Source organism: Anopheles ziemanni, chromosome 3 (genome assembly GCF_943734765.1).
Source record: "Anopheles ziemanni chromosome 3, idAnoZiCoDA_A2_x.2, whole genome shotgun sequence".
In the NCBI taxonomy this organism is placed as follows: domain Eukaryota; kingdom Metazoa; phylum Arthropoda; class Insecta; order Diptera; family Culicidae; genus Anopheles; species Anopheles ziemanni.
This window is the reverse complement of record NC_080706.1, coordinates 47,766,982-47,784,613: the sequence shown is the minus strand read 5'-3', so window position 1 is coordinate 47,784,613 and position 17,632 is coordinate 47,766,982. Positions and strand designations below refer to the sequence as shown.

The following is a 17,632-nucleotide window of genomic DNA, read 5'->3' as shown; positions in this document are numbered from 1 at the left end:
TCAACCATGTCCCATGCGCTCAACAACACGTCCAAAGGCAGCGACCTCTTTGAAGTTTCATCCAGTTTAGCAGCAACCTTACTGGTGACGTTTCCATCCACTCGTGTCCGCAGTTGGTTTACATGCGAACGTATTTTTCTGCCTTGGTCGATCATTACCTCGTACATGACTTTACCTATGCATCTGATTATCACACCAGGAACCCACCTCCAATTATTTCGACGATATTGTTTGGCGTATACTAAATCGTTGATCTCAAATTTCCTTGGAGGTGACGTAACAGCATCGTTTGTTACAGGTTGTAAGCTTTTTGTCGGTCGTAGCAGCTCCAAACAAGTACGCAGCTTCCGATTGAACATTATCTCTGCAGGTGTTTTCTGGTTCAAAAGCTTACTCGGTGTATTCCTGTATGTCAACAAAAACGTGTCTATCGCCTCTGATACAGTGCTTTCCCCCGTCTTTATCTTTTTCAGTGCTCTTTTAAATGTATCTACGAACCTTTCAGCCTGTCCGTTTGACTGCGGGTGAAAAGGTGCAGTACGAATATGCTCTATGCCGTTGATGTTACAGAACTCTGCAAAGTCTGCGCTTGCAAATTGAGTGCCATTATCGCTTACAATATCAGTTGGCATACCAAATCGTGTAAAAATATTATAGAGCATACGGACAGTGGTTTTCGCAGATATACTTCTTGTAGAGATGATTTCCGGCCACTTTGAAAAGGCATCAACAACTAATAGGTAATAGTCACCATCTATAGGACCGGCATAATCTACATGCACCCGCTGCCACGGTGCGTTGGCTGTTGTCCACGAGATTGGTAAACTAGACGCAGGTGACTTTGCTGCCGATGCGCACTGCTGACACGATTTAACAAGACCTTCAATGTCAGCATCCAATCCGGGCCAATACACATAGCTACGTGCTAGCGCTTTCATCCGCTCTATTCCCGGGTGACCAACATGTAGTTGCTGTAAGCATTTGTTTCGCTGCGACGAAGGTATTACCAATCTTTCCCCAAAAAGAAGGCATTCTCCAAAAGTAGTCAACGACTCGCGCCTACTATAGAACTTTGAACAATTTCGATCCATTACCGATGCTTGTGGCCAGCCAGACTTTGTAAAATTGAACACCTTCCGTAGTTCAGCATCATTTTTCATCTCGCGTTCAACATCAGCAAAAGTTAACAGCATGACATTACTCACATTGTTTACAACTGCTCGAAGGTCTTTCTCCATTTCAATGCTAGCAATCACGTACTCATCCTCAGGTTTTTCATGCTTGGCAATCAGTCGGGACAGAACATCGGCATTACCGAACTTGTCTGAAGGTACATACTCCAAATCGAAATCGTATAGCAGCAAGGTTAAGGCGTAACGTTGCAATCGGTTAGCTGTATATACCGGGATACCTGCTTTAGATCCAAAGATTCGTAACAGTGGTTTGTGATCTGTTTGTAATCGGAAATGCCTTCCGTATATCATCTTATGGAATTTGGTAACCGCAAATATAATCGCTAACCCTTCTCGATCTGGCTGACTATACCTTTGTTCTGTCTTAGACAACGTACGTGATGCATGCTGCACTACCTTTATCGACCCGTCTTTAAACCGATGACTAATAGTCGCTCCTAGTGCAAAGGAAGAAGCATCCGCCGCGACGATGATTTCTTGACGTGGGTCGTAATGAGTTAGCAGCAAATCTGAAGAGAGTATTGCCTTAAATTGATCGAAAGCATCCTGGCACTGCCTTGTCCACGTAAACGCAGCTCCCTCTTTCAAAAGATTATCTAGTGGATGACGCAGCATGCTGATGTTTCGCACAAATTTGCCGTAATAGTTTACTGCGCCCAGGAATGATCTCACTCCTGTTACATCGGTTGGAACTTGCAGCTTCATTATAGCATCTATCCTAGCAGGATCCGGTCGAAGTCCCTTCGAATCAAGCAAATGACCCAAGTATTTTATTTGCTTCTTTTGGAACGAGCATTTATCCAGTCGTATGGTGAAGCCGTATTCCTTTATACGTCTGAGCACAGACCGAAGGTTTCTCATATGGGCCTCTTCATTTGGTCCTCCAACCACAATGTCGTCCAAATATACAGCAACACCATCGAGACCTGCTAGCATTACCTCCATCAGCTGCTGAAAAGCTCCCGGTGCAGTTTTCACGCCTGGCGGAAGCCTGTTGTACACGTACAACCCTCGATGAGTGTTTACGCTAAGCAGCGTTCTGCAAGACTCTTCCACCTCTACTTGGAGAAACGCATCGGATAGATCAATCTGGCTGAAGACCGTACACGTAGCCAGACTTGCGAAAATGTCTTGCGGAAGAGGTAGTGGGTATTGATGAGGTTGCAGCATGTTATTCAGTCCTGTAGAGTAATCACCGCATATTCGCATCGTCCCGTTTGCTTTTCGCACAACAACGATCGGCGCTGCCCATTCTGAATAATCCACCTTCGAAATTATTCCATCTTTTTCCAGCCTTTCAAGCTCGTTGTCCACTGCTTGAAACATAGCGTAGGCCACAGGGCGTTTGGGACGAAAAACAGGCGTTGCTCCATCTTTCAGCTTCAACTGAATTTTTATCTTCGTGCAGCAACCCAGCTCACCTGAAAAGAGCTTAGGAAACTCCAGCTGTAGCTTTGCACTACACGGTTCATCCAAACCAACGCGGTTGCATACTGAAGTCAACGGCACATCCCACAAGCTGAACAGATCCATGGCATCTCTTCCAAAAAGTGACAATTCGGCCGATGTCACACGAATAATGCACTCCATGCATTTTTCCGCTACGATCATGGAACCTACAAATTCACCTACGATGTGCAGAAAGTCACCAGATGCAGTTCTCGCCTTAATATCTGAAGGAGTCAGGACCGGTTCACCAATATGCTGCCATAGTTTGCGTGAGATGAGGGTGATATCGGCACCAGTATCAAGCATCATTTTTATCGGTATTCCGTTAACAGTCACATTCACGCATCCACGTCCGCTTCGGACTGCGTTTACCGATACAATTCGTACGGTGCGTTTTTGCTTCTTCTTATTTGTCCAACGAGACGCAGCATCGCAAAAACCTTCTTTGTGTCCAAACTTATTGCACTTACTGCATTTATGGTTTTTAAAGGTGCATTTTCTAGCCCAGTGGCCTTCTCCACACAAAAAACAAGACACTTTGCCTTTTCCGGAACGGTGCTGTTGGTTGTTATTAGCTTGCCACTTTGTTTTGGAACTATTGCACTCTCTAACCATTTGGACAATTCGCTCTCCCTCGATCAGTGCGGTATCATGCTTCAGATTGACCAGTTTTTGGCATACATCAGTTAGTTGCGTTAGGCTTATATCTTCTTTCTCTTCCATGCGGCTCAGCAGTCGTACGCGCACATCAGCGTTTTGCTCGTCTTTCAGACCGCATACAAAAAGCAAACACTTCAATGTTTCTTCGCTGAGTCCTGCCAATTCCGCTTCTACGGTGGCCTTATTTACCCTACACGCAAACGTAACGTAATCTTCGGTACGTGTTTTTTGCAACTGAAAGCATTTGTATCGTCGACTTATATCGGATTCTGCCGTTCCGAAAAGCGCTTTTAGCCTTACAACTGTTTCCGCGAACCCATAGTCACAAGCTTTTTTTGGCAATATATAACTGTTGTACCGCTCATGTTCTGCCACTCCGAGTTTCCGCAACAGCAACCTCACTTTAGCATCCTCGGGTAGCTTGGCAGCATCCTTCTCGAACAGATCTTCAAACCGCCCGTACCAAGCAGCAAAGGTGACGCGTTCCTCGGGATCATATCTAAACTCCGTTACGTGCTTCGCCAGCGAATCAATCAAAAACTCCGGCACTATCGATTCACGCACATTTACAACTGACATCATCCGCGTTAAAAAAATTTCCTGCTGCTTTAAAAATGCTTCCTGCTGTTGGTTTAGGAGACACTGTTGCTGCTTAAACATTTCGTGTATCCACGCGGTGCTTGGATCATGGCTGCTTTGCGATGGCGGCAATTCGCCGTTGGGGTCAGCGGGGTTCATCGTACCGTGTTCGACGTAGATAATTTTTCGCTTTTTGTAGATTTTTGTAGATCGCACTCTCGTTCTTCACCTCGTCGCCACTTTTGTATCTTTGGTGTTGCTCGGAATTTATTATCTAAAACACAACATCAATGAATAAATTATTACACACGTTAAAACTTAGTCTAGCTAAAACGATACCGTCCTGGCCAACGGTCGAGGAGCAAAAAGAGGATGAGTGCTCATGGGAGCTTTCCGGGAAGCCGGTGCACACATCAACAAGATGACAATTGCGTGTCGTCTGTGAGTGGCAATTGGCGCTATACACACACAGGCTCCCAACAGTTTGATTTCAGCGATCTTTCAGGAAAACACATAATGGATCCCACAGCCATTTTGCGTAAAGGAAATGAAATATTTTACGATGCGTACGATGCAGTTTGGGGATGCGATCGAAACCCCACTGTGCTCACTACCACAAGGAGAAATAACTACGTGATCTGGTGCATTTGAGATAGGGCTTGTCACCGGTGACTGCGTACCTTCCGTTTTCTGGACTAAAAATCAAACTATTTTGATTCTTGCAGCAGGGTTTGGCTTTTCTATGTGGCAATAGTAAATATTGATCCTTATAGGTTTTTACGATTGTTTAGTCATATAATTGGGATATTCAAAAATTAAAGTAGAAATCTGTGTTAGTTTGATAGATGTAAAACACAAATGCATGCGTTTGCGTAATGCTATGACCAGGGGTTAACAGAACACCTAGCAATTGTTCTAAGCGCCGCACTTTTAAGGATTTTGCGTCGGCGACGATGCAGTTGACAAACGCAAGAAATAAAATCGTTTGTTTTTAGTACAGAAAACGGAAGGTATGCTGTCACCGGAGACAGCCCCTATCTCTCCCATGGGAAAAAATGCAAACGCAAGAGTTTGCGTAAAGCTATAACCGGGAGTTAACGCTATGACCGGGGGTTAAACCGGCGTTTGGTTCGGACACACACATTCTCCAGCATGAGACGCAACGTCGAAGATCAAACACACGATGCTAAACAAAACTCGTTTGATGCTATGACGTATACCCGGCTCAAGGCAAGACAATCGCGAATAGCGCCGTTGATCTCCATCCGGCTGATCAGTGCTTGCTCGACTCGTCAGAGATACGCATGAGTACAGCTTTACAGACACCTCAAACAGAAGCTAGAACCCTGTGTTCTACCATTTTCTACCTGTAGCCACAGTTTCAGTGCAAGTGATTTCCGTTACTAGATGGTGCCTTTAAATTCCTATCGAATGTTGTCCATGCGGTGGATCGCCTTCCTGATTGTGTGTTCCTTCATCGTCGATCGTTGCATTGCGTTGCAAGGTACAATATATTCGCAGCTTAATACACAGATTTGAATCGAATAATGCATAGGGATCAGGATCGTGTTAGTTTGTTAATAATAAACTTTTGCTGTATACTACGTAAGACCTTGTACTTCTTTAGAACGTGTTATGTTTGCGTGTTTACCCCGCGGGTTGGGATCAAAAGTGCTCAATAAACCGGTGGCAAAGATCTGTAGGAATGGTAATTTCGATCTCACCAACATTCACAAACTATAATCATCGATGGGAGACGCGGAAACGTAGGGTACAATTGGTTGTTTTCATTTGTAATGATGTGTAGATTTTTTCTTCAAATCAATAAACAACTGATCATCATCATTTTCAACGTCTAAACGGGCTGTAATAGTAGAACTGTAAATTATTTTTCTTCATTCAGAAGTGCTATTTTGCACAAATGGTGCACATTGTGATTTGAAACAAAACCACAATTTGTTCAATACAAAAATCTGAATATTCTTAGATAATTCAATCTTATTCCATTAGTTGACAGTACTCTTGCAGCATAAAGTATGAGAAGAATTGAAACTTTTTACCAGATCAATTAATTACCAATCATCAAAATTTCAGCTATGTTGAATAGTTATGTTATTTTCGCTTCCGTATACTATTTAAATTAACATGTTCAAACACTTGTTACACATTACAGAGGGTGAATCATGTACCCACCAGGGCGAGCAAGGTGTCTGCACACCGTTCTCGAAATGTGTACGGGGCGTGAGGATCACCGTATGCAGTTACTCCGCACAGGAAGCGATCGTGTGTTGCCCTCAATCACAGCAAATCCGAACTAACAACGTCCCGCAGACGGCTCCATTCGAATCAACTAACCGTGATTTGGGGACACGAAAAAGTGTCCAAAGTGAGTAACAGTAGATCCTTCAATGTAGGTTTACATTTCGTCTATTACTCGTGGTCTTTTTTCTTTCCAGTGTGCAACGAGTATAAGAAACTGACTACGGAACGTGTGGCCATCAGTTCACTTACGCTGAATCCGACACTAGTCAACATCGATGTACCAAAATGTGACACGGTGGTTAAATTGATCGTTGGAGGAAATGCAACGAAACCCGGGGAGTTTCCTCATATGGCAGCGATTGGGTGGCCTAAACCGACCGGAGGGTACGCATTCGAGTGTGGAGGATCGCTGATCAGCGACTTGTACGTCTTAACGGCTGCCCACTGCTATTTGGAGTCAGATGATGGGTAAGATTTGACCATATTTACTTACAGAATGAATGTGATAACTTTTTCTGTTTTCTGTCAGTGCCTTGCCGTCGATCGTGCGTCTCGGTGATCAAAACCTCTTGCGTTCAGACGACGGAGCCGAACCGGAGGACTACGATATCCTGCGATTCATCCTGCACCCACAGTTTCGTCGTAGCGTAGGCAAATATAACGATCTGGCTCTAATTCAACTCCGATCGCGCGTCGACTTTACTAACTTTATCCGTCCCGCTTGCCTTTATGACTCGGATGACATTAACGCGCGGACGGCGATAGCGACTGGATTCGGGCTACTAGAAGGTTTCGGTATCAAGTCGGACGACCTGCGTAAAGTGGCACTGAACATCTACGACAACGCTCTGTGCGCCGAACAGTATATAGCCAACCGTTTCGTACGGCAAGGGATTAAAGACACGCAACTGTGTGTTGGTGATCTGGCTGGTGGTAAGGACACGTGTCAGGGGGACTCCGGCGGACCGTTACAGATTACACATGAAGAAAATCAATGCATTTTCTACATCATCGGCGTAACATCGTTTGGAAAGGTCTGCGGCAGTTCCACACCGGCAATCTATACTAGAGTGACTCCCTATCTCAGCTGGATTGAGTCAGTAGTGTGGCCATAAAAATATTGTATACCAAATCGGCAATACGAGAAAAGAAAACTGAAGAAAGAAAAAATTTTTAAATTACCAACCATTTTGCGTACAAGTAAAACAAGCTAGTGATAAATGGACATCTGAAGATGGCTGAAGTTCTTTATATAACGGCTGCAAATATACTATAGGAATTTCCTTTTTTCTATAAATGTTAAACGAATGTGACGAGGAAGATGGTTTGCCATATAATAAGAGCAAAAAAACGATATAATGAATTTACGATGAATGTAAACCAAACAAATAATTAATAAATAAAAATTCAAATTATTAAAATTTCCAGTAGGTTTTTTGCCACATATTTCGTAATGTTCTTAAGGAAATTGCTGGACAGCGTTTATTAACCATCGCAAGGACGGACAACAGAGTAGTCCAGTCATTCCAGTATTTAGGCATGATCATGTCAAATTTTGGGTTGGAGACTCGAACCGTTTAACAGATGTTGCACAAGCTCAATAATTAAGTAAGTAGAAAACTTAGGATTTTTTGAGTTTTTTGTTAATTTTTCATGATGTTAATGTAATTACATAATAACAAAAAACTTTTAGCTTAACAATTTAAATTCAAAGTAAAGTTTTAAAAAGATCAGAGAATCACTGTGGAGAACTTGATTCATGTTGGTCGTAAAGTACTCTAATATGGTGTAGTTATGATTAATTGGTTTGTTTTTGTCGATCTCTTTTCTAAATTTGCCGAATATTATTGCGACATATTTTGGAAAACACATAATGGAGCCCACAGCCATTTTGCGTAACGGAAATTAAATATTTTACGATGCGTACGGTGCAGTTTGGGGATGCGATCGACGTCCCACTGTGCTCACTACCACAAGGAGAAATAACTACGTGATCTGCTGCATTTGAACAAGGTTTGAATGTTTCTTTTCATGCTGGTTCTCTCGTACACGTCGCCACAGCTTCCGAGACGCGTTAGACGCGCAAGATTTATGATAAGCACACACGAGACTGTCGCATTGGCTGGAGGAATCTCCAATAGTGTATACATAATCCTTGCACTACTACCGATCGTCGTTTAGTTTGTAGCCGCGGACCTACCTCTCTATCTCTCTCCCTCTTGTGTTCGGATGGCCACGGTGTACCATTTCTCTTTCGCGCGCCCACAGATCTCTACCGTGCTCTTTTATCGCCCGGGTATTTCCCGCACCTTCGATCCGAAACAAAAGCCATCCGCACTGTCCGCGCATCACCCCAGCGTGCCTCCGCGAGCGTACGGCGTGATCCGATCCACGCGATCGCGACTCGACAACAGATCGGGCGCTCGGAATCGTCACTCAAACGTGATCAGTCCGTCGATCGTGCAAGGTGTGCTACCGTCTCGTCGTCAGACGTCGTCCGGCGCTAGGCTGGTTTTTCGGTGTGCATGCGGGAAGTGTCGCGGCCTTTGTTAGCAAGATAGGGCCATCCGTGTTGGTAGTTGGCTGGCAGCTTCATCTTCGAGTACGGTGACCGGCACGCACTCGCCGCCCGTGACCTCCGTGGGCCAGTTACGTTACGACAGGTTTCAACAGCGGTGTCAAAGATCGCACACAGCGAGCACGTTGCCTCCAGTGGGCAATTCAGCTGACACGAAGGAAGCGCTCCAGGGAAAGCCCCGGCAGATAAACAAATAATGGCGCCAGCGATCGAGTACGTCTCCCGGTGGTGGCTCACAGCCCTTACCCTAGGTGCGATCGGTTTTGGTCGCGCGCTCGCCTCCGGCAATGGTGAGTAAAAAGCCGTGACGGGGTGACGAATTCCGGAACCCAAAAGTTTGTGATGATAAGAGTGCGTGAAGCACCGTCTGAAGTTTCGGGCCAAATTTGGTGTGGTTGTTGGTGTATGTGGTGTATGTATTACCGCACTGGTGGGGATCGTGACGCGGTACCATGATTGTATGGTGTTCCAACAAATCCCCGGCCGGAAGATCGCACCGCCGCTAGTACGATTGCGCATCGAACTGTGCGAACATATCGTGAACAAAACTCCCACAGAATCTTTGAAACGCAATTGGTGATCGGAGCATCAAGTAGTGCTCAAACTCTCATAGAACATCTTAATCTATTCAAAATCAATTCCCATGCTAAAACATGGGGAAAAGAACCCGATCAAAATGAGGTGTAAATTACACGGAAAATAATCAGACTGTAAACACATCACATCAGTAACGAGCGAAAATGTTACAAAGTCTTAGCTTAACAATACTCTTCTAAAATAACTTGAACCTTTTACATCAATAAATAAAAAGAGATTTGAATTGAAATCTATCTATGGGTAATACTGCTACCTATCTGGTGTAGAAAAGCATCATAAACGTGTTTAAATTGCTTGCTTCCTCCAGAGTTTTGAGATGAATTTTATCAAGATTGTAACTCATATTTTAGGCTCTGCGTATGTAAACTAAACAATATGTAAATATGTAAATAGGAAAGAGAAATCGTATCACACCTACAATTTACGTACGCGCTCGCGCAAATATTGTACTACTGGGCGGCGTTTGTACATGTTTCTATAGCAACCAAACTCACGGTATGTATAACCCTCTGTTGGTATACTTTCGTCTAGTAGTTTCTAATTGTTAAAGTTCGTTGATTATCCCATTAACACGTTACCGAGTGCGATCCTCTCATCGGCCGGTAGTTGTTTGGTGAAATACGGTACGGCCCTAAGGCTTGATACGCCAAAAGTTTGTGTAAACCATCGTCTTTAGTTCAAGATATACATTCCGCGCTTTAGTAATGCGCTCTCGATTATGCTAATGAGATACGAGCGAACGATTATAAACTTCTAGAAAAGTGAATTTTACGATGTTCTTTTTTTATTTACTATAACCGGTTTAAATGCTGACTAGTTCTACTGGTTTCACAGAATAGAGGAACTTCTTTAAAAAGACAAGAAATTAAGATATCCAAATCATCCGGGCTGATTAGCACGCCAAAGCTGCTTTTGAACGAACAGTTTTGCCAAATGAAGCTTGTTCCAGAGGATAATATTTTGCCAAGTATAGCTAAAACTACTTTGCGTTTTAGTTTCAGTTTGAATTTTAACGTGTTCGAATTGATTTTTCACATTGAATAAACCTATATTTTGCCCAGTTCGATTGCAAAAATCAGAGACAAATAAAAAAGATATAATCGATATTTTAATTAATATTAAAATTTAAAGTGAGGTTTTAATATAAAATAATACATTTCATTCTCAGATGGCGATTCATGTCTATATGGCAATGCACCAGGAATCTGTCGTGGTTACAGTAGCTGTCGGGCGCTGTTGGAGGAGTCGCGTGTGGTTAAGATTTGTGGTTACACGGCCCAGCAAGCGATCGTCTGCTGTCCGGCGGACTACGAGCAACGGTTGCAGCAGTTATACAGTCAGGACTCGCGCATCAGTGAACGGAGTAAGATAGCAATGCGAACAGTAGTTTTGGTGGATCATGTTCTAAAGTAAAGTTTTCCTCTCTAAAATCCGTCAGAGTGCCGCGAGTACAGTCGAAAGCCATCAGCTCTGGTTGGAACACTTGGTTTCGGTTCGTCGGTAGTAAAGATCAAACGACAGCAGTGCCCGAAGGAGCAGAACCTCATCATCGGTGGTACGCAGGCACGCGCCGGCGAGTTTCCACACATGGCCCGGCTGGGTATTCCGGACGAGCGGGGCATAGTGGTGTTCCGGTGTGGCGCTACGTTGATCAGCGAACAGTGGGTAATGACGGCGGCCCACTGTCTCGAGTCGACGGACATCGTTGTCCGGCTCGGCGAGCTGCGAGAAGGCGATACGGAGTTTGAGGACCCAGTCGACGAGCGTGTGGTGCAGATCGTCAAGTATCCGACCTACAAACGTCGCACGGTGTACGACGATATTGCTCTGCTGAAGCTGCAGAACGGAGTCAGCTTTTCGAATCGCATCAGGCCTGCCTGCCTGTACAGTTCATCTGAAATCGATCGGACGAAGGCGATAGCCACCGGGTTCGGATCCACACAGGCATGTAAGTGTTATCCCTTTGAGAGTAAACTTGTACCAGTGGAAGTCGTGACTGCGGATATTAGAGGATTCCCTTCGATCAGAACATGCCATCATTTATCATATAGCTATCAATATTCTAATTTCATTTCAACCGAAGAACCGGTCGATAATTCTTTTTTTGAACCCGATAAAAGCCTGATTTGCACAAGGGATGAAGCCGTATATGCTACCTAGGAGACCACAGTAGAACCCACAGATTGCTACTGATTGAGAATTGTTTGATTATGCAAACTATCTGCGCTACCTAGGTCAGTTTTTTAGAATTCTATCAAATTATATGCACATGACGTCACCATTTCGGAGAATGAGCTTACGGCCGGAAGGCCTTAGATTAGCACCCTTTGCCATTGTTAAACTTTTGTCAAACAATCTTGAACCGGTTTTGTTGCTGTCCCATAAGCACATTAAACCTCTGAAATTTTATTCAGCCCCAAACGGGCCTCGGGATCAAATGCCTTCGGTTAAACCGGTATGGGAAATTGTGCGAATCCCCGAAAGCTTGTTTCTTACGTCATCGATGGCATTTGAGAAATTTTCGTTCCCATTGCACAAGACAAATTATATTCAATGGAGAGAAATGCCTACATGTGTTTATCTTTTCATCTACTTCACAGACGGACCAACGTCCAAAGAGTTGCAGAAGGTAACGCTGGACCTGTTCTCAACGCCCGCCTGCGCAGTGTACTTCCAGCGGAATCCGCGCGTACCGCAGGGCCTACGTGACACGCACCTGTGCGCCGGATATCTGGCCGGTGGACGGGACACCTGTACGGGAGATTCGGGTGGTCCATTGCAGATCTACTCGGGCGATGAGAGCAGTTGCGCGGTGCAGGTGATCGGTATCACCTCGTTTGGCATCACGTGCGGTACTAGCACGCCCGGCATTTACACGCGCGTCTCGGAGTACCTCGATTGGATCGAAGCCGTGGTGTGGCCAGAGGAAGCCACGGCCACCCGCGGAAGCAGCAACCAGTTTGCGTTCAGCTGAACGGCAGACGGATTTACAAGGGCCTTAGCGGAAGTTCGATGCGAATCGCTTTGACAAGACCTAGGTACGCGATCGTGTATAATGGGTTTTAATTTTATTTATGTTATCTATTACGAAGGAAAACAAACTACGACGAGTGAAATAAACATACCTTACTGTTTTGTCACGAATAATGTAGGAAAATGATGAAAATAAATGTGAATAAAGTCTAATCAACAAACCAGAGACATGTACTGTACATAGACATAATACATAGTGTAACATTCCCGGTTTTAGCACATATCGCACGAAAACGCACCGATTAGTAAATAACGAACAGTTGCTATCGATTTTTTTTCTCTCTGTCACCTGTTTTTCATGAAATGTCGGAATCCGGCGCAGTTTGGAAGGTTAACACGTTCCTAGTGGCTTCCTCATTGCGGTTTAGCTTCCCCGTGTTAACCATCCCACGTTTGTGGCCTGAAACCGGTTGTCCGTAAAGTATGCAAAAGGGTGAATTCCCTTGCTGCTTCTTGTTGCGCTTTCTCCAGTATCGGTAACCCAAGGAACTTCCGAAAAGATTGTTAAAGGTGTACGGGGCCCAACAGGGGCGGATGATGGATGGCAAGTTGGATCGTTGCACTCTAACGTTGTTTCCCGGCAACAGGCTTTCGGTGTGTTGGGGAAAACCCTGCTCAATGAGGATGATCCCCATTCTCCAAACGTATGATTAGAAATATCTGGTGTGTTCCATATAAATGGTAGAGAAAAATGTATTTCGTGGCACGTTACAAAATATAATGGTGGATTTAAAGAATCTTTGTATTCATATTTTCCCTAACTTTAATTGACTCTGAAAATTTTAATGTATGAAATAACAGCCTGTTTCTTTCGTTTTACTTCCTGAGCAATGAATTGTGTTTCCCAATTAAAACCCAGCGAGAGAGGATCTCATATTTCTAAAAGATTAACATATTTTGTCCAGACTTGAATGTGATGGTTTTCGGGAAAACCCCGTGGTTCTATTGACAAATTATTGAAAAGAGATCACGTTCTACAAAATTAATGATAGTGCTGCTAATTAACAACCTCTGATGGATATTCCATTTTGTCAGCACGTTTGTCGTCTTCATAGTGGGATAAAATTTGTTTAAACCTTATGTATTTCAACCAAAATAATCTAAACCACCATAGATATCCGTCATTAGTTGTTTTAAGCTTTTATCTGCAATAAATCAGTAACGAGCAATGTAGGCTAATAGAGACGACGAGATTGTTTTAAAACATCATTTAGCCATTGCTTTAGTCATGACTGCATAAACAAAATCTAACATAAACTTTAATTTTAAATTATTACTGTTCTTACGAACAGAACAGTACGTTAGTTATAAAGTAAGGCACTTTTAGGGAGTAAATATCCTCTAATGACACACTGACTAAGGTAATCGTTACTTTTCAAAATTGTTCCCATTTAAGTTCTAACCATTGGCTAAAGATGAATAAACAAGCAGCAACAGTGCACTGAAGTTGATAAGAGTTGAAGACACGCAACCATGATAGAGCGTGGTATTCTCTTTCAGGTCAGGCAAGTAGATAACCGATGGGAAATACCTTTTCGGAAGAGATAACCCATAGTAATGTTCACAGCCCGTATGGACTGATCTGCCTCAGATCTCCGACCTTTTCTTTTCAAACGGCAAATTAAGAAGACCTTTTAAATATTTTGCAATTACACGTTTCTTGTTTAACTATTGCGAGCTCAGAATATTTAACTTCCGTGTTTTTTGCACATTGAATTTCGTTCAATTTCAGTTAAGTACTCCACATCTTCGCAACAAATGAAAACATCCTGTCGAAACATCTGATTTCGAGCATTTGCGCAGTTGTTTGTCGAGATCGTGACTCCACTGAAACCATTGTTTTGGCATACACTGTACAGTTTCGGCTTGTGATTGCAGGTGCAGCAAATCTTCCTAACTTCACTGTAGCATCGATTTGGATCTTCCACTGTTGTGTCGCGGTTCGGATAGTTTTTACATTTTTCGCGAAGTTTTTATGCAAACACATAAAAAACACAGGAATCATGTAGGTTCGCCTTTTCATCCATCTCGTACACGATTTCCGATGAATCTGCGGATACCAAAGATATATTAGGCAAGATGGATCCTGTGACGAGCAACAGCAACGATTCTGCGAACATAACTTCACAAACACCAGTCCGGTGTGTTAGAACTCTTCGGCCGAGAGCAGAGGTCGTTGATAAGAGTGCGGTTTGCAAGAATGTTCCTCTAGAAGCCTCGCAGAAGCGACTGATGGTTGATGGTTTGCATTGCTAATGTTGCCGCTCAACAACAGGAGCATTGGGATGATAGGTTGTTTATACATTTCTCAATTCCTTTCCCAAACCATCTTTAATTGACATATCTACCAATTCAAATAAATTAATCCTTGCAAAACATAGTTTTCAATTCTTCATTTTTTCTCATTCTATTTACCCTTCTGTAATGATAGGGGAAAACGTGTCGAAGATAATAAACAATGTTTCACCGTATTTTTATCTTGTTATTGCTTTATTGGATAACCTTATAGAACAACATGTTCTTTTTTACAGGTTCGTGTATTACAACTTCTTCGTGGAATCAGCTAGTGATTCACTTTGTATGCGTGGTTCCATTGTATGATTTTTTGTTCAGGTCCAGGTTTAATTTCTGTGTTTCAGCGCTCTTGGGAAGACATCGTTTACTTTAGGCCTCCTTCGTATCTCTGCCATGACGGTGGATGCCGATTAATTCAACGACTATGATTTATTTTTCCGTTCACAAGTGCAGCAAACCACCACAGCATTAGCTTCACTGTTGCATGGGTTTTTTGGAACCACGTATTGGGGAATGCCGGGACAAGCAGGAAAACAGTCGTCGTACAGTTTGCAGGTACCTTTTAGTCCTTCGAAAGAACATGTATCACCTAGTTCCAATACCGTGCCATTCCTGAACTTCATTTGCTCTGCAGGATCTTTAGGCACAAACTTGGCAGAATAGTTGTTGTCCGGTGAATCTATAGGTATCGTTAACACGAAGGCACCGCAAAGTACTAGCAGCAATTGAACCAATAAAACTTTTTTTCCCGCGAAAGACAGCATTGCGATTGTTGAAAGTAAACTTCTTTCCAAAAACCAATCCGATATGGTACAGTAGAAGAACTAGACTGGCGACTAAGGTAACGAGAGAGAGAGCTACTGTCCTCAAAAGCGGTAATAATCGGTATGTTTTGAAAACAAAGCTGATAATCATAATTTTGAATTAAATTATTCTGCTTCCATGGCACCTCAAGAAGAGTAATGCAATCAAATCCCATACGAAATGGGAACGAATTTAAAATGTTAGCAAAAATACCCATAGTCATCCGAAATCTTCATTACTTTCCTAAGAATAAGCCTATCTAACATGCTCGTCCTGAAATTCTTAAATGTGGACGGTTTTATCTAAAACTGTTTATCTTTTTAATCACTTGGGATGTATGAATTGCTAAAAGGTTGTTATTTTCTCGCCTTAGTACCAGAGTTTTTCAATCTTCAATTTAAAACAGATAAATTCAGCCCACAAATCCATCTCTATGGTTTTTCATTATGGATTATTGAGTTATGAACTATTAATCCTTCGAAACAAACAACAACAAAAATAGTTCTTCTGCTATTGCCTTTCTAGACATGAAACAAACTGAAATAACTTTTTCACATATTCAAGTTTCTAAATTTGCAGCCATGGTTCTATACCAACCTGTGTTGGAGTAAGAGGTGGGACTCATCGTCATATATTTGATTATGATGTATCTTAGAAGCATTTCTAATTTCTCAAATCTAATAAAGCCATATGCAGTAGGTCGGCCATGTTCAGCAAGCAACGCGAGAGCTCTTCGGCTGGGATCGAGAGTCGATGATAAGAACAGAGTTTAAAATGAAGTTCTTCAGAACGACCCGAAAAAATGAATGAAGATTGGAATTTTTCTGAAACGATTATGAAGTTGTCTCTAAACAGTAGGAGCATTTGGATGACAGTACCTTTATTTTTCAAGAGTTTGGTTTGATAATTTGATAAAAAAACTTTTCACTATATTTGAGCACGACTGATATTCCGAAAAATTATCTAACGGGTGGTTAAAAACAATTTAACAAATGTTTTATTCACTGGGTTCCAAATCAAGGTTATTTTAATGGGCGTCGATTAAAACGGTTTTTCTTTTTCGTCTATATGATACACCCCTTGCATTGTAAATAAAAACACATTGGAAAGTATACATTATTTGGAAACTACATATCACCTATTCCGGCTTGGTTATCTTTTATTTTCTTTGTGAAACAAACAGTTCAATTTTACATGGATTTTCTAGGCACTCGTGTCGGAAAACTACTCCGACATATCGGCATCCGCTACACCTTCAGTAGTTTCTTCTCTGGATTCTTGTTCGCAGTTATCTTGGCATTGATTTTCATCGCCTCCACTGCTCTCCTTCTTTACATGTTTTGTAGAATGTTCAAAATTATCATCTATTGCTGGTTTTAGATTTTCCGTAGTCGAAGCAAGTGGTACCTTGTGTTCGACCCTCTCCGTACCCTTCGGCGAAGATGAATTCATATTCGATTGACAAGTGCAGCAAACCACTAAGTCTTTAGCTTGACTATTGCATGGATTTCCTGGACCTACTTTTCGAGGAACATTGGGACAATTTAAACAACTCGCGTCTATCATGCAGGTACCATTTTCACCGTTGACAGAACAAACATCACCCAGATCCACATATGTTTCATTCAGGAATATCACTTTCTCGGTATAATCTGTAGGTGTGTTTTTTACGGATTTGGAGACATCCATTTGGGAATCCAAAGGTATCGTTAAGACATAGGAACCGCAGAGGGCTAGCAGTAATGCAACCAATAAGTTTTGTTTTACAGAGATCGAACACATGATGGTTCAAGAGCGTAGAATTGATTTTAAAAAACGTACCCGGTACGGTACGCGAGAAGCAAACGACTGACCGGGAAGGCAAGTGATTATAGCGTCTGCGTTTAAAAGTTGCTGCAATCAGTATGTTTTGAAAATAATGCTGATAAATAATTCCAAATTATACCCTGTACAAAACATTTCAAGACGAGTATTGCCATCGGAATGGGGGTTTCCCGAGTGAGCGCCCAAGGGGAATAAATATGAAATACTTGCAAAAACTCGTAAGCAAACATAAAAACTTTGAAAAACATGGATTAAGATAACCGAAAGCCTCTATTTTAGGTAAGATCAAGGTAGCTTAAGCTTACAAATCATAAACATCTCTCGATGATTAGTGTCATTGGTTCGACAATGACTGATG

The 17,632-nt window shown here is 42.6% G+C and overlaps 3 protein-coding genes across 3 annotated transcripts; 2 read left to right on the top strand and 1 right to left on the bottom strand.

Moving 5' to 3' along the window:
- Positions 1-390: 390 nt before the first annotated feature.
- LOC131284894 (uncharacterized protein K02A2.6-like) lies at positions 391-2,951 on the bottom strand. The gene is made up of 3 exons (XM_058313753.1): positions 1,571-2,951; positions 1,206-1,450; positions 391-405 (listed from the first exon to the last, which is right to left on the bottom strand). Exons 1-3 carry the CDS (start codon positions 2,949-2,951, stop codon positions 391-393), a joined length of 1,641 nt encoding a protein of 546 aa, XP_058169736.1.
- A 342-nt stretch (positions 2,952-3,293) lies between these two features.
- Positions 3,294-7,293, top strand: LOC131284893 (serine protease snake-like). Its single transcript, XM_058313752.1, has 4 exons — positions 3,294-3,327; positions 6,055-6,267; positions 6,338-6,611; positions 6,673-7,293. The coding sequence occupies exons 1-4, from the start codon at positions 3,294-3,296 to the stop codon at positions 7,256-7,258; spliced, it is 1,107 nt and encodes a 368-aa protein (XP_058169735.1). The 3' UTR covers positions 7,259-7,293.
- Positions 7,294-8,640: 1,347 nt separating this feature from the next.
- On the top strand, positions 8,641-12,306 carry LOC131288348 (serine protease snake-like). The gene is made up of 4 exons (XM_058317471.1): positions 8,641-9,011; positions 10,487-10,681; positions 10,757-11,266; positions 11,919-12,306. The coding sequence occupies exons 1-4, from the start codon at positions 8,918-8,920 to the stop codon at positions 12,290-12,292; spliced, it is 1,173 nt and encodes a 390-aa protein (XP_058173454.1). The 5' UTR covers positions 8,641-8,917; the 3' UTR covers positions 12,293-12,306.
- Positions 12,307-17,632: the final 5,326 nt, after the last annotated feature.

Excerpts from the sequence above, each read along its gene's own strand:
- LOC131284893 (XM_058313752.1), top strand. The coding sequence starts at position 3,294 with ATGCTTCAGATTGACCAGTTTTTGGCATACATCA. Across the intron at positions 3,328-6,054 it reads CCAGTTTTTGGCATACATCA|AGGGTGAATCATGTACCCAC; the intron begins GTTAGTTGCGTT and ends TACACATTACAG. Across the intron at positions 6,612-6,672 it reads TATTTGGAGTCAGATGATGG|TGCCTTGCCGTCGATCGTGC; the intron begins GTAAGATTTGAC and ends GTTTTCTGTCAG.
- LOC131288348 (XM_058317471.1), top strand. The coding sequence starts at position 8,918 with ATGGCGCCAGCGATCGAGTACGTCTCCCGGTGGTGGCTCACAGCCCTT. Across the intron at positions 10,682-10,756 it reads CTCGCGCATCAGTGAACGGA|AGTGCCGCGAGTACAGTCGA; the intron begins GTAAGATAGCAA and ends AAAATCCGTCAG. Across the intron at positions 11,267-11,918 it reads GTTCGGATCCACACAGGCAT|ACGGACCAACGTCCAAAGAG; the intron begins GTAAGTGTTATC and ends TCTACTTCACAG.
- LOC131284894 (XM_058313753.1), bottom strand. The coding sequence starts at position 2,951 with ATGATGCTTGATACTGGTGCCGATATCACCCTCATCTCACGCAAACTA. Across the intron at positions 1,451-1,570 it reads GGTAGTGCAGCATGCATCAC|ATCACAAACCACTGTTACGA; the intron begins GTACGTTGTCTA and ends GATTACAAACAG.